General features: G+C 49.9%; 1 protein-coding gene across 1 annotated transcript in view; it reads right to left on the bottom strand.

The window, feature by feature from the left end:
* The window catches only part of LOC137367179 (dynein axonemal heavy chain 8-like), a 2,062,041-nt gene that overhangs the window by 67,947 nt on the left and 1,971,526 nt on the right, over positions 1 to 22,568 (bottom strand). Inside the window, exon 112 of the mRNA XM_068028615.1 lies at positions 19,635 to 19,736. Coding sequence (XP_067884716.1) covers positions 19,635 to 19,736 — 102 coding nt within the window. The remainder of the gene's footprint in view (positions 1 to 19,634; positions 19,737 to 22,568) is intronic.

Consider the following 22,568-nt stretch of genomic DNA (forward strand, 5'->3'; position numbering starts at 1 on the left):
CACCATTACCACCCTCTGCCTCCTATCACCAAGCCAAGTTTGTATCCAATTTGCTAGCTCGCCCTGGATCCCATGTGTTTGAATCTTCTGGACCTCCCTACCATGCGGGACCTTGTCAAAGGCCTTGCTAAAGTCCATGTAGACAATGTCCATCGCCCTGCCCTCGTCAATCCTCTTGGTCACTTCCTCGAAAAACTCAATCAAATTCGTGAGAGATGATTTCCCACGCACAAAGCCGTGCTGAGTATCCCTAATCAGACAATTAATCAGTTTTATTTAATAACTTAGATGAGAAGAATCTGGAGCTGCAAGAAAATTCTTTATGAACAACAAAGAATAATTTGGTAGACTATTGAAGAATAAATCAAGGTAAGTAGTCCTACAAACTACAAATTCTCTACTTTCTGTTTTTAAGGAAGGGGCCAATCTTTTGCAAGAATGCTGTATATACAAAGCTTGGTACGATAACGTTTTGCTAATTGCTCTGAACTGCAGTCTCTTTTTTTTTTCCAGGCAGAATGACAGCATGAGGCAAAAATACTGTAGTTACTGAAATGTTTCTATTGTCAAATTCAGTCATTGAAGTATATCAAACATAATGAAAGTTATAATCCCAATCTAATTACGGAATTGATAGTGTTCCAGTGCTTAATGTTTGCTATTTCATTATCCTGTCAGATATGAAGAATAAAACCAAGACCACAAACCACACTGCTTTCTAATTTGCACTACGACTGGAAAAGTAATATAACAGCTCCGATTTTGCTGTCAAAAAAAGGCTGATTGTATTTGCCTTTACTAAATGGTACAGCAAATTCTGGCAAGGGCTAGATGTGTGGGTAAACAAACATCCAAAAGTTGCTCTTCAGCTTAACATAAAAGCCATCTTGCTGTCTGCCTCATCATTGCTATGCATTGAATGGCATGAAATTGCTTTGTAGGTACAAACTAAATTCAAGGAAAGTTGGGACTGGTCTGAAGTAACAAAGAGCTGTCTTGAAGCCATTTAAGGTCTGCACATATTTCATTAAGCCTGGATTCCAAAAAAGGGAATAAAAACAGAAAAAATCTGGAAATATTCACAGGTCAGGCAGCATATGTGGAGAGAGAAATACAGTTCACGTTTCAGGTCATTGACCTTTCATCAGAACTGGAAAAAGTTAGAGATGAAACCGGTTTGAAAGCAAATACAGAAGCAGGGAAAATGGGAGGAATGAGCAAAAGGTAAGGTCTGTTTGAGTGGCATGCAGGAGACATTAAATGACAAATGGGATGATGGTGCAAGACAAATAGAGTCATACAGTTATACAGCACAGAAACAGGTCCTTTGGCCCATCGTGTCCATGCTGGCCATCAAGCATAATCCCATTTTCCAGCACTTGGCCTGTAGCCTTGTATGCTATGTTGTTTCAAATGCTCATCTAAATACTTTTTAAATGTTGAGGGTTCCTGCCTCCACCACCTCTTCAGGCAGTGTTCTCCAGATTCCAAACACCCTCTGGGTGAAAAAAGTTTTCCTCAAATCCCCTCTAAACCTCCTGCCCCTTACCTTAAATCTATGCCCCCTGGTTATTGACCCCTCCACTAAGGGAAAAAGTTTCTTCCTATCTAACCTATCAATGCCCCTCATAATTTTGTAAAGCTCAATCAGGTCCCCCCTCAGCCTTCTCTGCTCGAAGGAAAACAACCCTAGTCTTTTTAGTCTCTCTTCATAGCTGAAATGCTCCAGCCCAGGCAACATCCTGGTGAATCTCCACTGCACCCTCTCCAGTGCAATCACATCCTCCTTATAGTGCGGTGACCAGAACTGTAAACAGTACTCTGGCTGTGGCCTAACTAGCATTTTATACAGCTCTATCATAACCTCCCTGCTCTTATATTCTATGCCTCAGCTAATAAAGGCAAGTATCCCATATACCTTCCTAACAACCTTATCTACCTGTGCTGCTGCCTTCAGTGATCTATGGACAAGTACACCAAGGTCCCTCTGACCTTCTGTACTTCCTAGGGTCCGACCATCCATTGTATATTCCATTGCCTTGTTAGTCCTCCCAAATGCATCACCTCACACTTCTCAGGATTAAATTCCATTTGCCACTGTTCCGCCCATCTTACCAGCCCATCTATATCATCCTGTAATCTAAGGCTTTCCTCCTCACTATTTACGACACCACCAATTTTCGTGTCATCTGCGAACTTACTGATCATACCTCCTATATTCACGTCTATATCATTAATGTACACGACAAACAGCAAGGGTCCCATCACCGATTCCTGCGGTACACCACTGGTCACAGGCTTCCACTCGCAAAAACAGCCCTCAACCATCACCCTCTGCCTCCTGCCACTAAGCCAAGTTTGGATCCAATTTGCTAAATTGCCCTGGATCCCATGGGCTCTTACCGACTTAACCACTCTTCCATGCGGGATCTTATCAAAAGCCTTACTGAAGTCCATGTAGATTACATCGACTGCTTTACCCTCATCTACACATCTACAGATCTAGTCACCTCCTCGAAAAATTCAATCAAGTTAGTTAGACACGATCTCCCCCTGACAAAGTCATGCTGATTATCCCTGATTAATCCCTGCCTCTTCAAGTGGAGATTAATCCTGTCCCTCAGAATTTTTTCCAGTATTTTCCCAACCACTGATGTTAGACTCACTGGCCTGTAATTACCTGGTTTATCCCTGCTACCATTCTTGAATAATGGCACCATATCTGCAGTCCTCTGGTACCTCTCCTGTGGCCAGAGAGGATTTGAAAATCTCACAGCCCCTGCTATCTCCTCCCTTGCCTCACATAATAGCCAGGAATACATCTCATCTGGGCCTGGGGATTTATCCACTTTTAAGCCCGCTAAAACAGCTAATACTTCCTCCCTTTCAATGCTAACATGTTCAAGTATATCACAATCCCCCTCCCTGATCTCTACACCTACATCGTCCTTCTCCATAGTGAACACAGATGCAAAGTAATCATTTAAAACCTCACCTATGTCCTCCGGCTCCACACACAGATTGCCACTTTGGTCCCTAAAGGGCCCCACTCTTTTTCCCTGGTTATCCTCTTGCCCTTAATATACTTATAAAACACTTTAGGATTTTCCTTTATCTTGCCTGCCAGTGTTTGTTTCATGTCCTCTCTTTGCTCTCCTAATTACTTTTTCTAGTACCCCCCTACACTTTCTATACTCCTCTAGTGCTTCCGCTGTTTTCAATGCTCTGAATCTGCCGTAAGCCTCCTTTTTTTTTTCCTGATCCAATCCTCTATATCCCTTGACTTGCAGGATTCCCTGGACTTGTTGGTCCTACCCTTCACCTTTAACAGATACATGTTGGCTCTGAACCCTCACTGTTTCCTCTTTGACTCCCACTGGTCTGATGTAGATTTTCCTACAAGGAGCTGCTCCCAGTCCACTTTGGCCAGATCCTGTTTTATCATATTGAAATCGGCCTTCCCCCCCCACTGCACCCCACCTCCCCTCCCCTAATTCAGTATCTTTATTTCTGGTCCGTCTTTGTCCTTTTCCATAACTACCTTAAATCTTAGAGTTATGGTCACTATCCCTGAAATGCTCCCCCACTGACACTTCTACCACTTGTCCGGCTTCATTCCCTAGGATTAGGCCCAGTACTGCCCCTTCTCTTGTCGGACTTTCTATGTGCTGGCTCAAAAAGCTCTCCTGTATGCATTTTAAGAATTCCGCCCCCTTTAAGCCTTTTACACTAAGACTATCCCAGTTGATATTAGGTAAGTTGAAATCCCCTACTATTATTACCCTATTTTTACACCTCTTAGAGATTTGCTTACATATCTGCTCCTCTATCTCTCCCTGACTATATGTTTGGAGGCCTATTGTACACTCCCAGACAAGCGATTGCCCCCTTTTTGAAACTTGAGATGGTAGTGGGACAAGTAAAGAAACAACAGATAGGTCTTGGGGAGGTTTAAATGTGAAAAGCAGAAACATCACCAACAGCTGTCGTCTGGAAAAAAAAAAACAAGGAGCTGAGGTTATGATCTGAAATTGTTGAACTCAGTATTTAGTCTGGAACGTTGTGAAGTGCTCAATCTAAAGATTAAGCTTCATTGGCATAATGTTGGAGGCCAAGAGCAGAGAGGTCAGAGTGGAAGTTGGGTGGAGAATTAAAGTGACAGACGGCCGGAAGCATGGTTTCACACTTGTGGAGTGCGTGGAGGTATTTCGCAGTGATCACCCAATCTGAGTTTGTGAAACACCACCATTCAGTCCACAAATGTGACCCCGAGCTTCTGGTGATCTCCTCAATCTAGTACAGATCGCATCGTGAGCAGTGAATACAGTATAGTAAATTCAAAGTACATGTAAGTCACAGTTTCACCTGGAATTAGTGTTTGGAACTCTAGGTGGTTGGAAAGGAAGAAGTAAAAGGGCAGGTGTTGCATCTTACATGAAAAGGTGCTGTAGGAAGTGGGAGGCATGTCAGAGGCAGTTGTGGTTGGTGATTTGAGGTATGGACCAGTGTGTCATGGAAAGAAAGATCCATTTGAAATGCTGAAAGGGAAGGGATAGGGAAAGATATGTTTGGCATCACGTAGGGGAGATGGTGGCACAGTGGTAATGTCACTGGACTAATAATCCAGAAACCCAAGCTGATACTGTGGGGACACTGGTTCAAATTGCACCATGGCACCTGGTGGAATTTAAATTCAATTAATTTTTAAAAATCTGTAATTGTGAACTAGTCTCAGTAATGGTACCATTCCTATCATCAATTTTTTATAAATATCCATCTGGTTCACTAATGTCCTTTCGGGATGGAAATCTGCTGTCCTTACCTGGTCTGGCCTACATGTGACTCCAGACCCACAACACTCTTAAAGTGCCCTCTGAATTTGGTTGTCAAGGACAATTAGGTTTGGGTCACAAATGCTGTCTGTGCTGGTGACACCCACATCCCATGAAACGATTACATAAAGAAAAATTCTAGGTAGTGGAATTAGGGGAAAATGATCCATTGAATATGTATGCTGATGGGATGGAAGGATGAGGACAAAGAAGCTCTCTCATAGTTTTGGGAAGGAGGGTAAAGTGTGAAAGCAGAAGTGTGGGAAATGGACATGGTCGAGAACCCTGCCAACCAGGATGGAGGGGAATCTTCAGTTGGAGAAAAATAAAAACATATCGGAAGTGCTATTATGGAAGTTTGCATTGCCTGAACAGATGCAACAAAGATGGAGAAACTGGGAAAATGGGATTGGGTGCTTGAAGAGGGGTGTGAGTATGTATAATCAAGGTAGTTGTGAGAGTCAATGGGCTTATAGTTGATATTGGGTTGATAGCCAATCCCCAGAAATGAACACCTGAATTTTCCCCTCCGAGTTGTGAACCTTTTGTGTGTGATGAGACATGGGGCACAATCTTTCTAGCGGAGGGCAATTAAGATGCCTCCAGGAGTGCTCCCCAATTAGGGTCAGCGGGCAGCCTGAGGACACTTGACTGTAGTGCAGGATGGCGGCAGATCCACTGTGGAGAAAGACGATGGCACAAATGCAGGTGCAGACTGATAGGGACCAGCAGCTAATTTCTCATGCCTAGCACTATTAGGTGGACTTGTCTACAGGTGACAAGCTAACAATTGCAAGCGTTTGCCTGCGGATGTCCTGAAGATTGCCAATTTTTTCCTTTAAAGTGACAAGTCCATATGAATCTCATGGCATTCAGACCTCCTGCGCTGCCCTCCGGGTCCCTTGAGCCGCTGGCAAAATTCCATAGCCTTCTAAAAATGTCTGCCAATTACATCCATAATTACCTGACAAGCGCGTTGACATCCTTGCATGCATCCCATTTGCGGGAAAAGCGGGAGGAGGTAGGAACACAGAGGAACGGTTACGCTGGCACTTTTTCAAATTTCTCCACTTTCCACCTCCAATCCCACCACTAATGGCCTAGGAAAATTTTCCCCAAAGACTGAAGTCAATGAAGAGAAGGAAAGAATCGGAGATGAACCATGTGAAGGTGAGAGAAGGGTGGAAATTGGAAGCAAAGTTGATGAAATTTTCCAGTTTGGGGTGAGAGCAGGAAACAGCACCGATACAGTCATCAATGTCGCAGGAAAAGAGGTGAGGCAGTGGGGAACCTGAAGCACTGGAACAAAACATGTTCTACATATCCTATGAAAAGGCAGGTATAGATAAGACCCATGCAGGTACCCATAGCAACACCTTTTAATTGGAAAAAGTGAGTGGAGTCTGTTTCTCTCTCTACTAATGCTTCCTGATCTGGTGAATATTTCCACCATTTTCTATTTTAATTTCAGATTTCCTACTTCCGCAGTATTTTGATTTAAAAAAAAAATTCAGATAAAGGAAGATTTGTCATTGCCAAAGGTTCTTTTAACAATGCGTTAAATGTTTATTACTACTGTCATGCAGGCCCCCACCTGCCAAGGACGAGGCATTATGGACTTTGCCACATGGACATTAAATTTCAAATTGTTGCTGGGAAGAAGAGAAGGCCTGTTACAAGGGGTTGCCAGACCCCTGGCTGGAAAGACATTTTTGCATATTAACAGACAGAGTTTGTAGACAAAGGGACATTCGCTGACACACACAATACACAGAGCCAAGACATGGTCAGACCAGTTAGTCACATGACTGTTGTGGAGTTTTGAACTTAGAGTTTGATCAGAAAGCAGAATGCTCTGGGACTGAAGACGACCTCCTTCCTGTCTGCCTACTCCCATCTCTTTCTCATGGAACTCCAAAAAACCCACTGAAGACACAGGAACCAAGAGAGAAAAATCTCCTACAGTGAACAAGGTTTGAGAAGAATACTGGGCCCCAACGAAAAGCAAGATCCACCAACAAGCAAGGACTCTACAATGAGCTCGAAGACCCGTAACACAAACTCTTCAGATATTGCCTCAAACTTTTCCACTTTATTTCTTCTGCTCTTTTCTGTCCCTATCTGCATGTGTGTATCGCCTATGCATGCTAGCATGGGCGTGTCGTGTATCCGTAGGCGTTAACCGAATTAGAGTTTAAGTTTAATAAATTTCAATCTTTCTTCTTTAAACCTAAGAGAAAGGTAGGTTTGTGCTGGTTTCTTTGCCTTATAATTGGAAGGTGGTGAACAAGGATTCACTAAAAGGGAGCTAAAATCATGGTGTATTTAAAATTAAACTCTGTTACAGTAAGACCAGGTGAAGGCTGAAAGGGAACCCTCTACCTCTTTCTCACCTGGTTGTAACATGATCAATCAACCACTGGCATTGAAAATTAACTAATAGTAGTACAGAGTTTCATCCCTTCAGGTGTTTTGTTAGAGATTTTAAAAATGCAAAATTAATTTTTTGAATGTTTTTGCTTCTCCTTTCTGTCCCTTTCTATATCGAAATCTAAACCTTTTTATTTCTTAATCAAACCTTTCTTTCCCTCTAATTTACCTTTCTATATCTGATTTGACATTGAATTCACCCACTCTAATTTACACTTCCTTCTTAGTCCTTGTGCTATTATCTTCACAATCCTTCAATCTGATTGGTTATGGAGGTACAATTGCTTGCCTGTTCACTCAAGTCCCAAATACTAGGTTTCCCCTTGCTGTGCTATCAGCTCAAACATTCAGCAACTTGTCAAGAAAAATTTTAAAAACCTAAACATGCAAGCGCAAGTTTAATTAATGGCAAACACCGATTTGATATTCTGCTACAGAAAAATCTGGTCTTCATAACTAAAAAAAAATGCTCTTGTGCTTTTTATTGACTAAGGGGGGAATTTTAATCTTTCCCAGGTCACATGGGACAGTGATGGAGAGAGAAAGAAATTGTTTAAATGGGAAATCCGACCTCAATCTGCCTCAGATTGTGTTAACTATTTGGAATTACCGCGCATTGGTTTCCCAGGTCTCTTGAAACCTGGCAGCTAAAGGAAAGTGAGAACTGCTGGCTCAAGCCCCAAAGTGCTTTTTCAGCACAGTGTGCTAATCTGCTAGCCCCACAAGCAATCCTGCCGCAATCTTCAGATCTCATCTCTTTTCCCTCCCCCTCGATATTCACACCCTGTGATCTGATCTCTACCACCCCCCCCTCGATATTCACACCCTGTGATCTGATCTCTACCACCCCCCCCTCGATCTTCACACCCTGTGATCTGATCTCTTCCCCACCCCCCCCTCGATCTTCACACACTGTGATCTGATCTCTTCCCCACCCCCCCCTCGATCTTCACACCCTGTGATCTGATCTCTTTTCCCCCCCCCTCGATCTTCACACCCTGTGATCTGATCTCTTCCCCCCCCCTCGATCTTCACACCCTGTGATCTGATCTCTTCCCCACCCCCCCTCGATCTTCACACCCTGTGATCTGATCTCTACCATCCCCCCCCTCGATCTTCACACCCTGTGATCCGATCTCTACCAACCCCCCACCTCGATCTTCACACCCTGTGATCTGATCTCTTCCCCATCCCCCCCTCGATCTTCACACCCTGTGATCTGATCTCTTTTCCCCCCCCCTCGATCTTCACACCCTGTGATCTGATCTCTTCCCCATCCCCCCCTCGATCTTCACACACTGTGATCTGATCTCTTCCCCACCCCCCCTCGATCTTCACACCCTGTGATCTGATCTCTTCCCCATCCCCCCCTCGATCTTCACACACTGTGATCTGATCTCTTTTCCCCCCCCCCTCGATCTTCACACCCTGTGATCTGATCTCTTCCCCCCCCTCGATCTTCACACCCTGTGATCTGATCTCTTTTCCCCCCCCCTCGATCTTCACACCCTGTGATCTGATCTCTACCAACCCCCCCCTCGATCTTCACACCCTGTGATCTGATCTCTACCAACCCCCCCCTCGATCTTCACACCCTGTGATCTGATCTCTTTTCCCCCCCCTCGATCTTCACACACTGTGATCTGATCTCTACCAACCCCCCCCCTCGATCTTCACACACTGTGATCTGATCTCTTTTCCCCCCCCCTCGATCTTCACACACTGTGATCTGATCTCTACCAACCCCCCCCTCGATCTTCACACCCTGTGATCTGATCTCTTTTCCCCCCCCCTCGATCTTCACACACTGTGATCTGATCTCTACCCCCCTCGATCATCACACCCTGTGATCTGATCTCTTTTCCCCCCCTCGATCTTCACACCCTGTGATCTGATCTCTTTTCCCCCCCCCTCGATCTTCACACACTGTGATCTGATCTCTACCAACCCCCCCCTCGATCTGCACACCCTGTGATCTGATCTCTTTTCCCCCCCCCTCGATCTTCACACACTGTGATCTGATCTCTACCAACCCCCCCCTCGATCTTCACACCCTGTGATCTGATCTCTTTTCCCCCCCCCCTCGATCTTCACACCCTGTGATCTGATCTCTTTTCCCCCCCCCCTCGATCTTCACACCCTGTGATCTGATCTCTTTCCCCCCCCCCCTCGATCTTCACACCCTGTGATCTGATCTCTTTTCCCCCCCCCTCGATCTTCACACCCTGTGATCTGATCTCTTTTCCCCCCCCTCGATCTTCACACACTGTGATCTGATCTCTACCAACCCCCCCTCGATCTTCACACCCTGTGATCTGATCTCTTTTCCCCCCCCTCGATCTTCACACCCTGTGATCTGATCTCTTTTCCCCCCCCCTCGATCTTCACACCCTGTGATCTGATCTCTTTTCCCCCCCCCTCGATCTTCACACCCTGTGATCTGATCTCTTTTCCCCCCCCTCGATCTTCACACCCTGTGATCTGATCTCTACCCCCCCCTCGATCTTCACACCCTGTGATCTGATCTCTACCAACCCCCCACCTCGATCTTCACACCCTGTGATCTGATCTCTTCCCCACCCCCCCTCGATCTTCACACCCTGTGATCTGATCTCTTCCCCACCCCCCCTCGATCTTCACACACTGTGATCTGATCTCTACCAACCCCCCCCCCTCGATCTTCACACACTGTGATCTGATCTCTACCAACCCCCCCATCGATCTTCACACCCTGTGATCTGATCTCTTTTCCCCCCCCTCGATCTTCACACCCTGTGATCTGATCTCTTTTCCCCCCCCCTCGATCTTCACACCCTGTGATCTGATCTCTTCCCCCCCCTCGATCTTCACACCCTGTGATCTGATCTCTTTTCCCCCCCCTCGATCTTCACACCCTGTGATCTGATCTCTTTCCCCCCCCCCTCGATCTTCACACCCTGTGATCTGATCTCTTTTCCCCCCCCCTCGATCTTCACACCCTGTGATCTGATCTCTTTTCCCCCCCCCTCGATCTTCACACCCTGTGATCTGATCTCTTTTCCCCCCCCCTCGATCTTCACACCCTGTGATCTGATCTCTTCCCCACCCCCCCTCGATCTTCACACCCTGTGATCTGATCTCTTCCCCCCCCCTCGATCTTCACACCCTGTGATCTGATCTCTTCCCCCCCCTCGATCTTCACACCCTGTGATCTGATCTCTTCCCCCCCCCTCGATCTTCACACCCTGTGATCTGATCTCTTTCCCCCCCCTCGATCTTCACACCCTGTGATCTGATCTCTTCCCCCCCCTCGATCTTCACACCCTGTGATCTGATCTCTTCCCCACCCCCCCTCGATCTTCACACACTGTGATCTGATCTCTTCCCCCCCCTCGATCTTCACACACTGTGATCTGATCTCTTTTCCCCCCCCCCCCGATCTTCACACCCTGTGATCTTATCTCTTTCCCCCCCCCCCCCCCCCGATCTTCACACCCTGTGATCTGATCTCTTTTCCCCCCCCCCCGATCTTCACACCCTGTGATCTGATCTCTTCCCCCCCCTCGATCTTCACACACTGTGATCTGATCTCTTTCCCCCCCCCCCGATCTTCACACCCTGTGATCTGATCTCTTTCCCCCCCCCCCCGATCTTCACACACTGTGATCTGATCTCTTTTCCCCCCCCCCGATCTTCACACCCTGTGATCTGATCTCTTCCCCCCCCTCGATCTTCACACACTGTGATCTGATCTCTTTTCCCCCCCCCCCCGATCTTCACACCCTGTGATCTGATCTCTTTTCCCCCCCCCCCGATCTTCACACCCTGTGATCTGATCTCTTCCCCCCCCTCGATCTTCACACCCTGTGATCTGATCTCTTTTCCCCCCCCCCGATCTTCACACCCTGTGATCTGATCTCTTCCCCCCCCTCGATCTTCACACACTGTGATCTGATCTCTTTTCCCCCCCCCCGATCTTCACACCCTGTGATCTGATCTCTTTTCCCCCCCCCCGATCTTCACACCCTGTGATCTGATCTCTTTTCCCCCCCCCCCGATCTTCACACCCTGTGATCTGATCTCTTCCCCCCCCTCGATCTTCACACACTGTGATCTGATCGCTTCCCCCCCCTCGATCTTCACACCCTGTGATCTGATCTCTTCCCCCACCTCGATCTTCACACCCTGTGATCTGATCTCTTCCCCACCCCCCCTCGATCTTCACACCCTGTGATCTGATCTCTACCAACCCCCCCCCTCGATCTTCACACACTGTGATCTGATCTCTACCAACCCCCCCCCTCGATCTTCACACCCTGTGATCTGATCTCTACCAACCCCCCCCCCTCGATCTTCACACCCTGTGATCTGATCTCTACCAACCCCCCCCTCGATCTTCACACCCTGTGATCTGATCTCTACCAACCCCCCACCTCGATCTTCACACACTGTGATCTGATCTCTTCCCCCCCCTCGATCTTCACACCCTGTGATCTGATCTCTACCAACCCCCCCCCCTCGATCTTCACACCCTGTGATCTGATCTCTTCCCCACCCCCCCTCGATTTTCACACCCTGTGATCTGATCTCTTCCCCCCCCTCGATCTTCACACCCTGTGATCTGATCTCTACCAACCCCCCCTCGATCTTCACACCCTGTGATCTGATCTCTACCACCCCCCCTCGATCTTCACACCCTGTGATCTGATCTCTTCCCCCCCCTCGATCTTCACACCCTGTGATCTGATCTCTTCCCCCCCTCGATCTTCACACCCTGTGATCTGATCTCTACCAACCCCCCACCTCGATCCTCACACCCTGTGATCTGATCTCTTCCCCCCCCTCGATCTTCACACACTGTGATCTGATCTCTTCCCCACCCCCCCTCGATCTTCACACCCTGTGATCTGATCTCTTCCCCCCCCTCGATCTTCACACCCTGTGATCTGATCTCTTCCCCCCCTCGATCTTCACACCCTGTGATCTGATCTCTACCAACCCCCCCCTCGATCTGCACACCCTGTGATCTGATCTCTTCCCCCCCCTCGATCTTCACACACTGTGATCTGATCTCTACCAACCCCCCACCTCGATCCTCACACCCTGTGATCTGATCTCTTCCCCCCCCTCGATCTTCACACACTGTGATCTGATCTCTTTTCCCCCCCCCCCGATCTTCACACCCTGTGATCTGATCTCTTCCCCCCCCTCGATCTTCACACACTGTGATCTGATCTCTTTCCCCCCCCCCCCGATCTTCACACCCTGTGATCTGATCTCTTCCCCCCCCCCCCCCGATCTTCACACACTGTGATCTGATCTCTTTTCTCCCCCCGCCGATCTTCACACCCTGTGATCTGATCTCTTCCCCCCCCTCGATCTTCACACACTGTGATCTGATCTCTTTTCCCCCCCCCCGATCTTCACACCCTGTGATCTGATCTCTTTTCCCCCCCCCGATCTTCACACCCTGTGATCTGATCTCTTCCCCCCCCTCGATCTTCACACCCTGTGATCTGATCTCTTTTCCCCCCCCCGATCTTCACACCCTGTGATCTGATCTCTTCCCCCCCCTCGATCTTCACACACTGTGATCTGATCTCTTTTCCCCCCCCCCCGATCTTCACACCCTGTGATCTGATCTCTTTTCCCCCCCCCGATCTTCACACCCTGTGATCTGATCTCTTTTCCCCCCCCCCCGATCTTCACACCCTGTGATCTGATCTCTTCCCCCCCCTCGATCTTCACACACTGTGATCTGATCGCTTCCCCCCCCTCGATCTTCACACCCTGTGATCTGATCTCTTCCCCCACCTCGATCTTCACACCCTGTGATCTGATCTCTTCCCCACCCCCCCTCGATCTTCACACCCTGTGATCTGATCTCTACCAACCCCCCCCCTCGATCTTCACACACTGTGATCTGATCTCTACCAACCCCCCCCCTCGATCTTCACACCCTGTGATCTGATCTCTACCAACCCCCCCCCCTCGATCTTCACACCCTGTGATCTGATCTCTACCAACCCCCCCCTCGATCTTCACACCCTGTGATCTGATCTCTACCAACCCCCCACCTCGATCTTCACACACTGTGATCTGATCTATTCCCCCCCCTCGATCTTCACACCCTGTGATCTGATCTCTACCAACCCAACCCCTCGATCTTCACACCCTGTGATCTGATCTCTTCCCCACCCCCCCTCGATTTTCACACCCTGTGATCTGATCTCTTCCCCCCCTCGATCTTCACACCCTGTGATCTGATCTCTACCAACCCCCCCTCGATCTTCACACCCTGTGATCTGATCTCTACCACCCCCCCTCGATCTTCACACCCTGTGATCTGATCTCTTCCCCCCCCTCGATCTTCACACCCTGTGATCTGATCTCTTCCCCCCCTCGATCTTCACACCCTGTGATCTGATCTCTTCCCCCCCCTCGATCTTCACACCCTGTGATCTGATCTCTTCCCCCCCCTCGATCTTCACACACTGTGATCTGATCTCTTCCCCACCCCCCCTCGATCTTCACACCCTGTGATCTGATCTCTTCCCCCCCCTCGATCTTCACACACTGTGATCTGATCTCTTCCCGCCCCTCGATCTTCACACCCTGTGATCTGATCTCTTCCCCACCCCCCCTCGATCTTCACACCCTGTGATCTGATCTCTTCCCCCCCCTCGATCTTCACACCCTGTGATCTGATCTCTACCAACCCCCCCCTCGATCTTCACACCCTGTGATCTGATCTCTTCCCCCCCCTCGATCTTCACACCCTGTGATCTGATCTCTACCAACCCCCCCCCTCGATCTTCACACCCTGTGATCTGATCTCTTTCCACCCCCCCCCTCGATCTTCACACCCTGTGATCTGATCTCTTCCCCCCCCTCGATCTTCACACCCTGTGATCCGATCTCTTCCCCACCCCCCCTCGATCTTCACACCCTGTGATCTGATCTCTTCCCCCCCCTCGATCTTCACACCCTGTGATCTGATCTCTTTTCCCCCCCCCTCGATCTTCACACCCTGTGATCTGATCTCTTCCCCCCCCTCGATCTTCACACCCTGTGATCTGATCTCTTCCCCACCCCCCCTCGATCTTCACACCCTGTGATCTGATCTCTTTTCCTCCCCCCCCTCGATCTTCACACCCTGTGATCTGATCTCTTCCCCACCCCCCCTCGATCTTCACACCCTGTGATCTGATCTCTTCCCCACCCCCCCTCGATCTTCACACCCTGTGATCTGATCTCTTCCCCACCCCCCGTCGATCTTCACACCCTGTGATCTGATCTCTTCCCCACCCCCCCCTCGATCTTCACACCCTGTGATCTGATCTCTTTTCCCCCCCCTCGATCTTCACACCCTGTGATCTGATCTCTTCCCCACCCTCGATCTTCACACCCTGTGATCTGATCTCTTTTCCCCCCCTCGATCTTCACACCCTGTGATCTGATCTCTTCCCCCCCCTCGATCTTCACACCCTGTGATCTGATCTCTTTTCCCCCCCTCGATCTTCACACCCTGTGATCTGATCTCTACCATCCCCCCCCTCGATCTTCACACCCTGTGATCTGATCTCTTCCCCCCCCTCGATCTTCACACCCTGTGATCCGATCTCTTCCCCACCCCCCCTCGATCTTCACACACTGTGATCTGATCTCTTCCCCCCCCTCGATCTTCACACCCTGTGATCTGATCTCTTCCCCACCCCCCCTCGATCTTCACACCCTGTGATCTGATCTCTACCATCCCCCCCCTCGATCTTCACACCCTGTGATCTGATCTCTTCCCCCCCCTCGATCTTCACACACTGTGATCTGATCTCTACCAACCCCCCACCTCGATCTTCACACCCTGTGATCTGATCTCTTCCCCACCCCCCCTCGATCTTCGCACCCTGTGATCTGATCTCTTCCCCCCCTCGATCTTCACACACTGTGATCTGATCTCTACCAACCCCCCCCCCTCGATCTTCACACCCTGTGATCTGATCTCTTGCCCACCCCCCCTCGATCTTCACACACTGTGATCTGATCTCTACCAACCCCCCACCTCGATCTTCACACCCTGTGATCTGATCTCTTCCCCACCCCCCCTCGATCTTCACACCCTGTGATCTGATCTCTTCCCCCCCCTCGATCTTCACACACTGTGATCTGATCTCTACCAACCCCCCCCCTCGATCTTCACACCCTGTGATCTGATCTCTTCCCCCCCCCCCTCGATCTTCACACACTGTGATCTGATCTCTTTTCCCCCCCCCCTCGATCTTCACACCCTGTGATCTGATCTCTTTCCCCCCCCCCTCGATCTTCACACCCTGTGATCTGATCTCTTCCCCACCCCCCACCTCGATCTTCACACCCTGTGATCTGATCTCTTTTCCCCCCCCCCTCGATCTTCACACCCTGTGATCTGATCTTTCCCCCCCACCCCCCCTCGATCTTCACACCCTGTGATCTGATCTCTACCATCCCCCCTCGATCTTCACACCCTGTGATCTGATCTCTTCCCCACCCCCCCTCGATCTTCACACCCTGTGATCTGATCTCTACCATCCCCCCTCGATCTTCACACCCTGTGATCTGATCTCTTTTCCCCCCCCTCGATCTTCACACACTGTGATCTGATCTCTACCAACCCCCCACCTCGATCTTCACACCCTGTGATCTGATCTCTTCCCCACCCCCCCTCGATCTTCACACCCTGTGATCTGATCTCTACCAACCCCCCCCTCGATCTTCACACCCTGTGATCTGATCTCTTCCCCCCCCTCGATCTTCACACACTGTGATCTGATCTCTACCAACCCCCCCCCTCGATCTTCACACCCTGTGATCTGATCTCTTCCCCCCCCTCGATCTTCACACACTGTGATCTGATCTCTTCCCCACCCCCCCTCGATCTTCACACACTGTGATCTGATCTCTACCAACCCCCCCCCTCGTCTTCACACCCTGTGATCTGATCTCTTCCCCCCCCCTCGATCTTCACACACTGTGATCTGATCTCTTTTCCCCCCCCCTCGATCTTCACACCCTGTGATCTGATCTCTTTTCCCCCCCCCCCTCGATCTTCACACCCTGTGATCTGATCTCTTCCCCACCCCCCACCTCGATCTTCACACCCTGTGATCTGATCTCTTTTCCCCCCCCCCTCGATCTTCACACCCTGTGATCTGATCTTTCCCCCCCACCCCCACCTCGATCTTCACACCCTGTGATCTGATCTCTTCCCCCCCCCTCGATCTTCACACCCTGTGATCTGATCTCTACCAACCCCCCCCCTCGATCTTCACACCCTGTGATCTGATCTCTACCAACCCCCCCCCTCGATCTTAACACACTGTGATCTGATCTCTTCCCCCCCACCCCCCCCGATCTTCACACCCTGTGATCTGATCTCTTCCCCCCCACCCCCCTCGATCTTCACACCCTGTGATCTGATCTCTACCAACCCCCCCCCTCGATCTTCACACCCTGTGATCTGATCTCTTCCCCCCCCCCTCGATCTTCACACCCTGTGATCTGATCTCTTCCCCCCCACCCCCCCCTCGATCTTCACACCCTGTGATCTGATCTCTACCAACCCCCCCCCTCGATCTTCACACCCTGTGATCTGTTCTCTTCCCCCCCACCCCCCCCTCGATCTTCACACCCAGTGATCTGATCTCTTCCCCTCCCCCCCCTCGATCTTCACACCCTGTGATCTGATCTCTTCCCCCCCACCCCCCCCTCGATCTTCACACCCTGTGATCTGATCTCTACCAACCCCCCCCCTCGATCTTCACACCCTGTGATCTGATCTCTTCCCCCCCCTCCATCTTCACACACTGTGATCTGATCTCTTCCCCACCCCCCCTCGATCTTCACACCCTGTGATCTGATCTCTTCCCCACCCCCCCTCGATCTTCACACCCTGTGATCTGATCTCTTCCCCACCCCCCCCTCGATCTTCACACCCTGTGATCTGATCTCTACCATCCCCCCCCTCGATCTTCACACCCTGTGATCTGATCTCTACCAACCCCCCCCCTCGATCTTCACACCCTGTGATCTGATCTCTTCCCCCCCACCCCCCCCGATCTTCACACCCTGTGATCTGATCTCTTCCCCCCCACCCCCCCGATCTTCACACCCTGTGATCTGATCTCTTCCCCACCCCCCCCTCGATCTTCACACCCTGTGATCTGATCTCTTCCCCACCCCCCCCTCGATCTTCACACCCTGTGATCTGATCTCTTCCCCCCCCTCCATCTTCACACACTGTGATCTGATCTCTTCCCCCCCATACCCCCTCGATCTTCACACCCTGTGATCTGATCTCTTCCCCCCCCCCCTCGATCTTCACACCCTGTGATCTGATCTCTTCCCCCCCACCCCCCCCTCGATCTTCACACCCTGTGATCTGATCTCTGTCCCCCCCCCCTCGATCTTCACACCCTGTGATCTGATCTCTTCCCCACCCCCCCCTCGATCTTCACACCCTGTGATCTGATCTCTTTCCCCCCCCCCCCCTCGATCTTCACACACTGTGATCTGATCTCTACCATCCCCCCCTCGATCTTCACACCCTGTGATCTGATCTCTTTTCCCCCCCCCTCGATCTTCACACACTGTGATCTGATCTCTACCAACCCCCCCCTCGATCTTCACACCCTGTGATCTGATCTCTTTTCCCCCCCCCTCGATCTTCACACACTGTGATCTGATCTCTTTTCCCCCCCCTCGATCTTCACACCCTGTGATCTGATCTCTTTCCCCCCCCCTCGATCTTCACACCCTGTGATCTGATCTCTTTTCCCCCCCCCTCGATCTTCACACCCTGTGATCTGATCTCTTTTCCCCCCCCCTCGATCTTCACACCCTGTGATCTGATCTCTTTTCCCCCCCCTCGATCTTCACACACTGTGATCTGATCTCTTTTCTCCCCCCCTCGATCTTCACACCCTGTGATCTGATCTCTTTTCCCCCCCCTCGATCTTCACACACTGTGATCTGATCTCTACCAACCCCCCCCTCGATCTTCACACCCTGTGATCTGATCTCTTTTCCCCCCCCCCTCGATCTTCACACCCTGTGATCTGATCTCTTCCCCCCCACCCCCCCCTCGATCTTCACACCCTGTGATCTGATCTCTACCAACCCCCCCCCTCGATCTTCACACCCTGTGATCTGATCTCTACCATCCCCCCCCTCGATCTTCACACACTGTGATCTGATCTCTTCCCCCCCCCCCTCGATCTTCACACCCTGTGATCTGATCTCTTCCCCCCCACCCCCCCCTCGATCTTCACACCCTGTGATCTGATCTCTACCATCCCCCCCCTCGATCTTCACACACTGTGATCTGATCTCTTCCCCCCCCCCCCTCGATCTTCACACCCTGTGATCTGATCTCTTCCCCACCCCCCCTTCGATCTTCACACCGTGATCTGATCTCTTCCCCCCCACCCCCCCCTCAATCTTCACACCCTGTGATCTGATCTCTTCCCCCCCACCCCCACCTCGATCTTCACACCCTGTGATCTGATCTCTTCCCCCCCCTCGATCTTCACACCATGTGATCTGATCTCTTCCCCATCCCCCCCTCGATCTTCACACCCTGTGATCTGATCTCTTCCCCCCCTTCGATCTTCACACCCTGTGATCTGATCTCTACCAACCCCCCCCCTCGATCTTCACACCCTGTGATCTGATCTCTTCCCCACCCCCCCTCGATCTTCACACCCTGTGATCTGATCTTTCCCCCCCTTCTGCCCCCTCGATCTTCACACCCTGTTATCTGATCTCTTCCCCCCCCTCGATCTTCACACCCTGTGATCTGATCTCTTCCCCCCCACCCCCCCCGATCATCACACCCTGTGATCTGATCTTTCCCCCCCTTCCGCCCCCTCGATCTTCACACCCTGTTATCTGATCTCTTTTTCCCCCCCCACTCGATCTTCACACCCTGTGATCTGATCTCTACCACCCCCCCCTCGATCATCACACCCTGTGATCTGATCTCTTTTTCCCCCCACACTCGATCTTCGCACCCTGTTATCTGATCTCTTTTTCCCCCCACACTCGATCTTCACACCCTGTGATCTGATCTCTTCCCCCCTCGATCTTCACACCCTGTGATCTGATCTCTACCACCCCCCCCCCTCGATCATCACACCCTGTGATCTGATCTTTCCCCCCCTTCCGCCCCCTCGATCTTCACACCCTGTTATCTGTTCTCTTTTTTCCCCCCCCACTCGATCTTCACGCCCTGTGAGCTGATCTCTCCCCTTATTATTTCACCCTATTCCAATGGTGCCCAGCAACTGAAATGTGTCACTTCCCTTCTATGTAGAGATCAGGCCCTATATTGCTGTGTAGAATGCTTAGGAGTGGGGTTACCTTGCAAAAGCAGTTGAGGAGGCGTTTGTCATAGTCGTCTGTAACGCGTCCTCCGTATTGTACTTCTCCGAGCATGTAACGTATTGTTGTCCAGGAAACACCCTGAGGGAAACCAAATGCAAGGGTGAGAATCTCGTTCAAGTGTATGGCATCTCACCAAAAAACAAATGGCTTCATTTGGATAAGAGATGTAGATTCACTTCTTGAGTAGTTGGGATAATTCTACTAGTAAGTTAGGACGGTGTAGGTTCTTTATCCAATCTTGAATCAATTTAAAATCGTGGTGAATAATCAATCATTCATTGTTAATACTCATTTTAAGATATGCAGTTAAATGCTAAAAGGGTACACGGAATCACTGGACAATTAATTCTGGATTTTGTTTATTCTTTCATTGGATGTGGGAGTCGCTGGCTAGACCAGCATTTATTGGCTATTCCTAATTGCCCTTGAGAAGGTGGTGGTGGTGAGCTGCCTTCTTGAACCCCTGCAGTCCACGTGGGGTCGGTATACCCACAGTGCTGTTAGGAAGGCAGTTCCAGGATTTTGACCGAGTGACAATGAAGGAACAGTGATATAGTTCCATGTCAGGATGGTGTGTGACTTAGAGGGGAACTTGCAGGTGGTGGTGTTCTCATGCATCTACTGCCCTTGCCCGTGTAGTGGGTAGAGATTGTAGGTTTGGAAGGTGCTGTCGAAGGAGCCTTGGTGAGTTGTCGCATTGTATCTTGTAGATGGTACACACTGCTGCCACTGTGCGTTGGTGGTGAGGGGAGTGAATGTTGAAGGTGATGGATGAGGTGCCAATCAAGCGGACTGCTTTGTCCTGGACAATGTCGAGCTTCTTGAACATTGTTGGAGCTGCACCCATCCAGGCAAGTGAAGAGTATTCCATTACACTCCTGACTTGTGCGTTGTAGATGGACAGGCATTGGAGACACAGGTGAGTTACTGTTACATTTGTTGTAACCTGCTGAGTAAATGCCGCTTGATAGCACTGTCAACAACACCTTCCATCACTTTGCTGATGATTGAGAGTAGAATTATGGGGCAGTAATTGGCCGATTGGATTTTCCTGGTTTTTGTGGACAGGACATACCCAGGCAATTTTCCACTTTGTTGGGTGGATGCCAGTGTTATAGCTGCATTCGTACAGCTTGGCTGGTGGGGTGGCTAGTTCTGGAGGACAAGCCTTCACTATTACAGCCAGGATTGTTGTTGGGGCAATAGCCTTTGTTGCATCCAGTCCGAAACTAGGGCCTTAAAATTAAACAAAGCATACTATGAAGATATGAGGGATGAGTTGGCTAATAATAGAATCAGATTGGTGACAGCACAAAAGGAGGCTATTTGGTTGGTCTAGTCCATGCCTGGTGTCAGCAAGAGAAATTTAGCTGGTCCCTCACCCACTCTTTCCCTGTAGCCCTGCAGTTTTTTCCCTTCAGGCTCTTATCCAATTCACTTTTGAAAGCCATGATTGAACATTGGACCATAAGAAAGAGGAGCAGGAACAGACCATTTAGCCCCTCGAGCATGCTCTGTCATTCAGTACGATCGTGACTGATCCTCCATCTCAACTCCACTTTCCTGCCTGTTCCCATATCTCTTGATTCCCTGATAGATCAAAAATCTATCGATCTCAGTCTTGAATATACTTAATGATGGAACATCCACAATCCTCTGGGATAAACAATTCCAGAGATTCACAACCCTCTGAAGAAATTTCTCCTCATCTTAGTCCTAAATGATCTACCCCTTATACTGAGGCTGTACTCCTGGGTTCTGGATTCCCCAGTCAGGGGAAACAACCTCTCCGTGTCTACTCAGTCAAGCTCCTTCAGAATCTTGTATGTTTTATTGAGATCACCTCTCATTCTTCTTAACCCCAGAGAGATTCAGCCCAATTTACTTAGCCTTTCATCATAGGACAACCCTATTACTGCCGGGAACCTATCTAGTGAATCTTCGCTGTACCGCCTCCAATGCAAGTACATCCTTCCTTAGATATGGAGACCAAAACTGCACACACTACTTACTCCAGGTGTGATCTCTCCAAAGCCCTATACAATTATAACACGACTTCCTGATTCGTCTACTCCAATCCCCTTGCAATAAAGGCCTTCCTAATTGCTTGCTGCACCTGTGAGTCTGGAGTCACATGTAGGCCAGACCAGGTAAGGATGGCAGATTTCCTTCCCGAAAGGACATTCGTGAACCAGATGGGTTTTTTCAACAATCGACAATGATTGCATGGTCACCATTAGGCTAGCTTTTAATTCCAGATTTTTTTATTAATTGAATTCAAATTTCACCATTTGAACCCATGTCCCCAGAGCATTAGCCTGGGCTATGGATTACTAGTCGAGTGACAATACCACTATGCCACTGCCTCCTCACTGCTGCTGCAGATGACACAAAGCTGGGTGGGAGTGTGAGCTGTGAGGAGGATGCAAAGAAGCTCCAGTGTGATTTGGACGGGTTGAGTGAGTGGGCAAATACATGACAGATGCAGTATAATGTGGATAAATGTGAGGTTATCCACTTTGGTGGCAAAAACAGGAAGGCAGATTATCTGAACAGCGATAGATTGGGAAAGGGTGAGGTGCAGCGAGACCTGGGTGTTCTTGTGCACCAGTTGCTGAAAGTAAGCATGCAGGTGCAGCAGACAGTTAAGAAGGCAAATGGTATGTTGGCCTTCATAGCGAGAGGATTCAAGTACAGGAGCAAGAATGTCTTGCTGCAATTATACAAGGCCTTGGTGAGACCACACCTTGAGTATTGTGTGCAGTTTTGGTCTCCTTATCTGAGGAAGGATGTTCTTACTATGGAGGGAGTGCAGCGAAGTTTCACCAGACTGATTCCTGGGATGGCAGGACTGATGTATGAAGAGAGATTGGGTCGATTAGGCTTGTATTCGCGAGAGTTTGGAAGAAT

Source organism: Heterodontus francisci, chromosome 3, assembly GCF_036365525.1.
Source record: "Heterodontus francisci isolate sHetFra1 chromosome 3, sHetFra1.hap1, whole genome shotgun sequence".
Classification (NCBI taxonomy): domain Eukaryota; kingdom Metazoa; phylum Chordata; class Chondrichthyes; order Heterodontiformes; family Heterodontidae; genus Heterodontus; species Heterodontus francisci.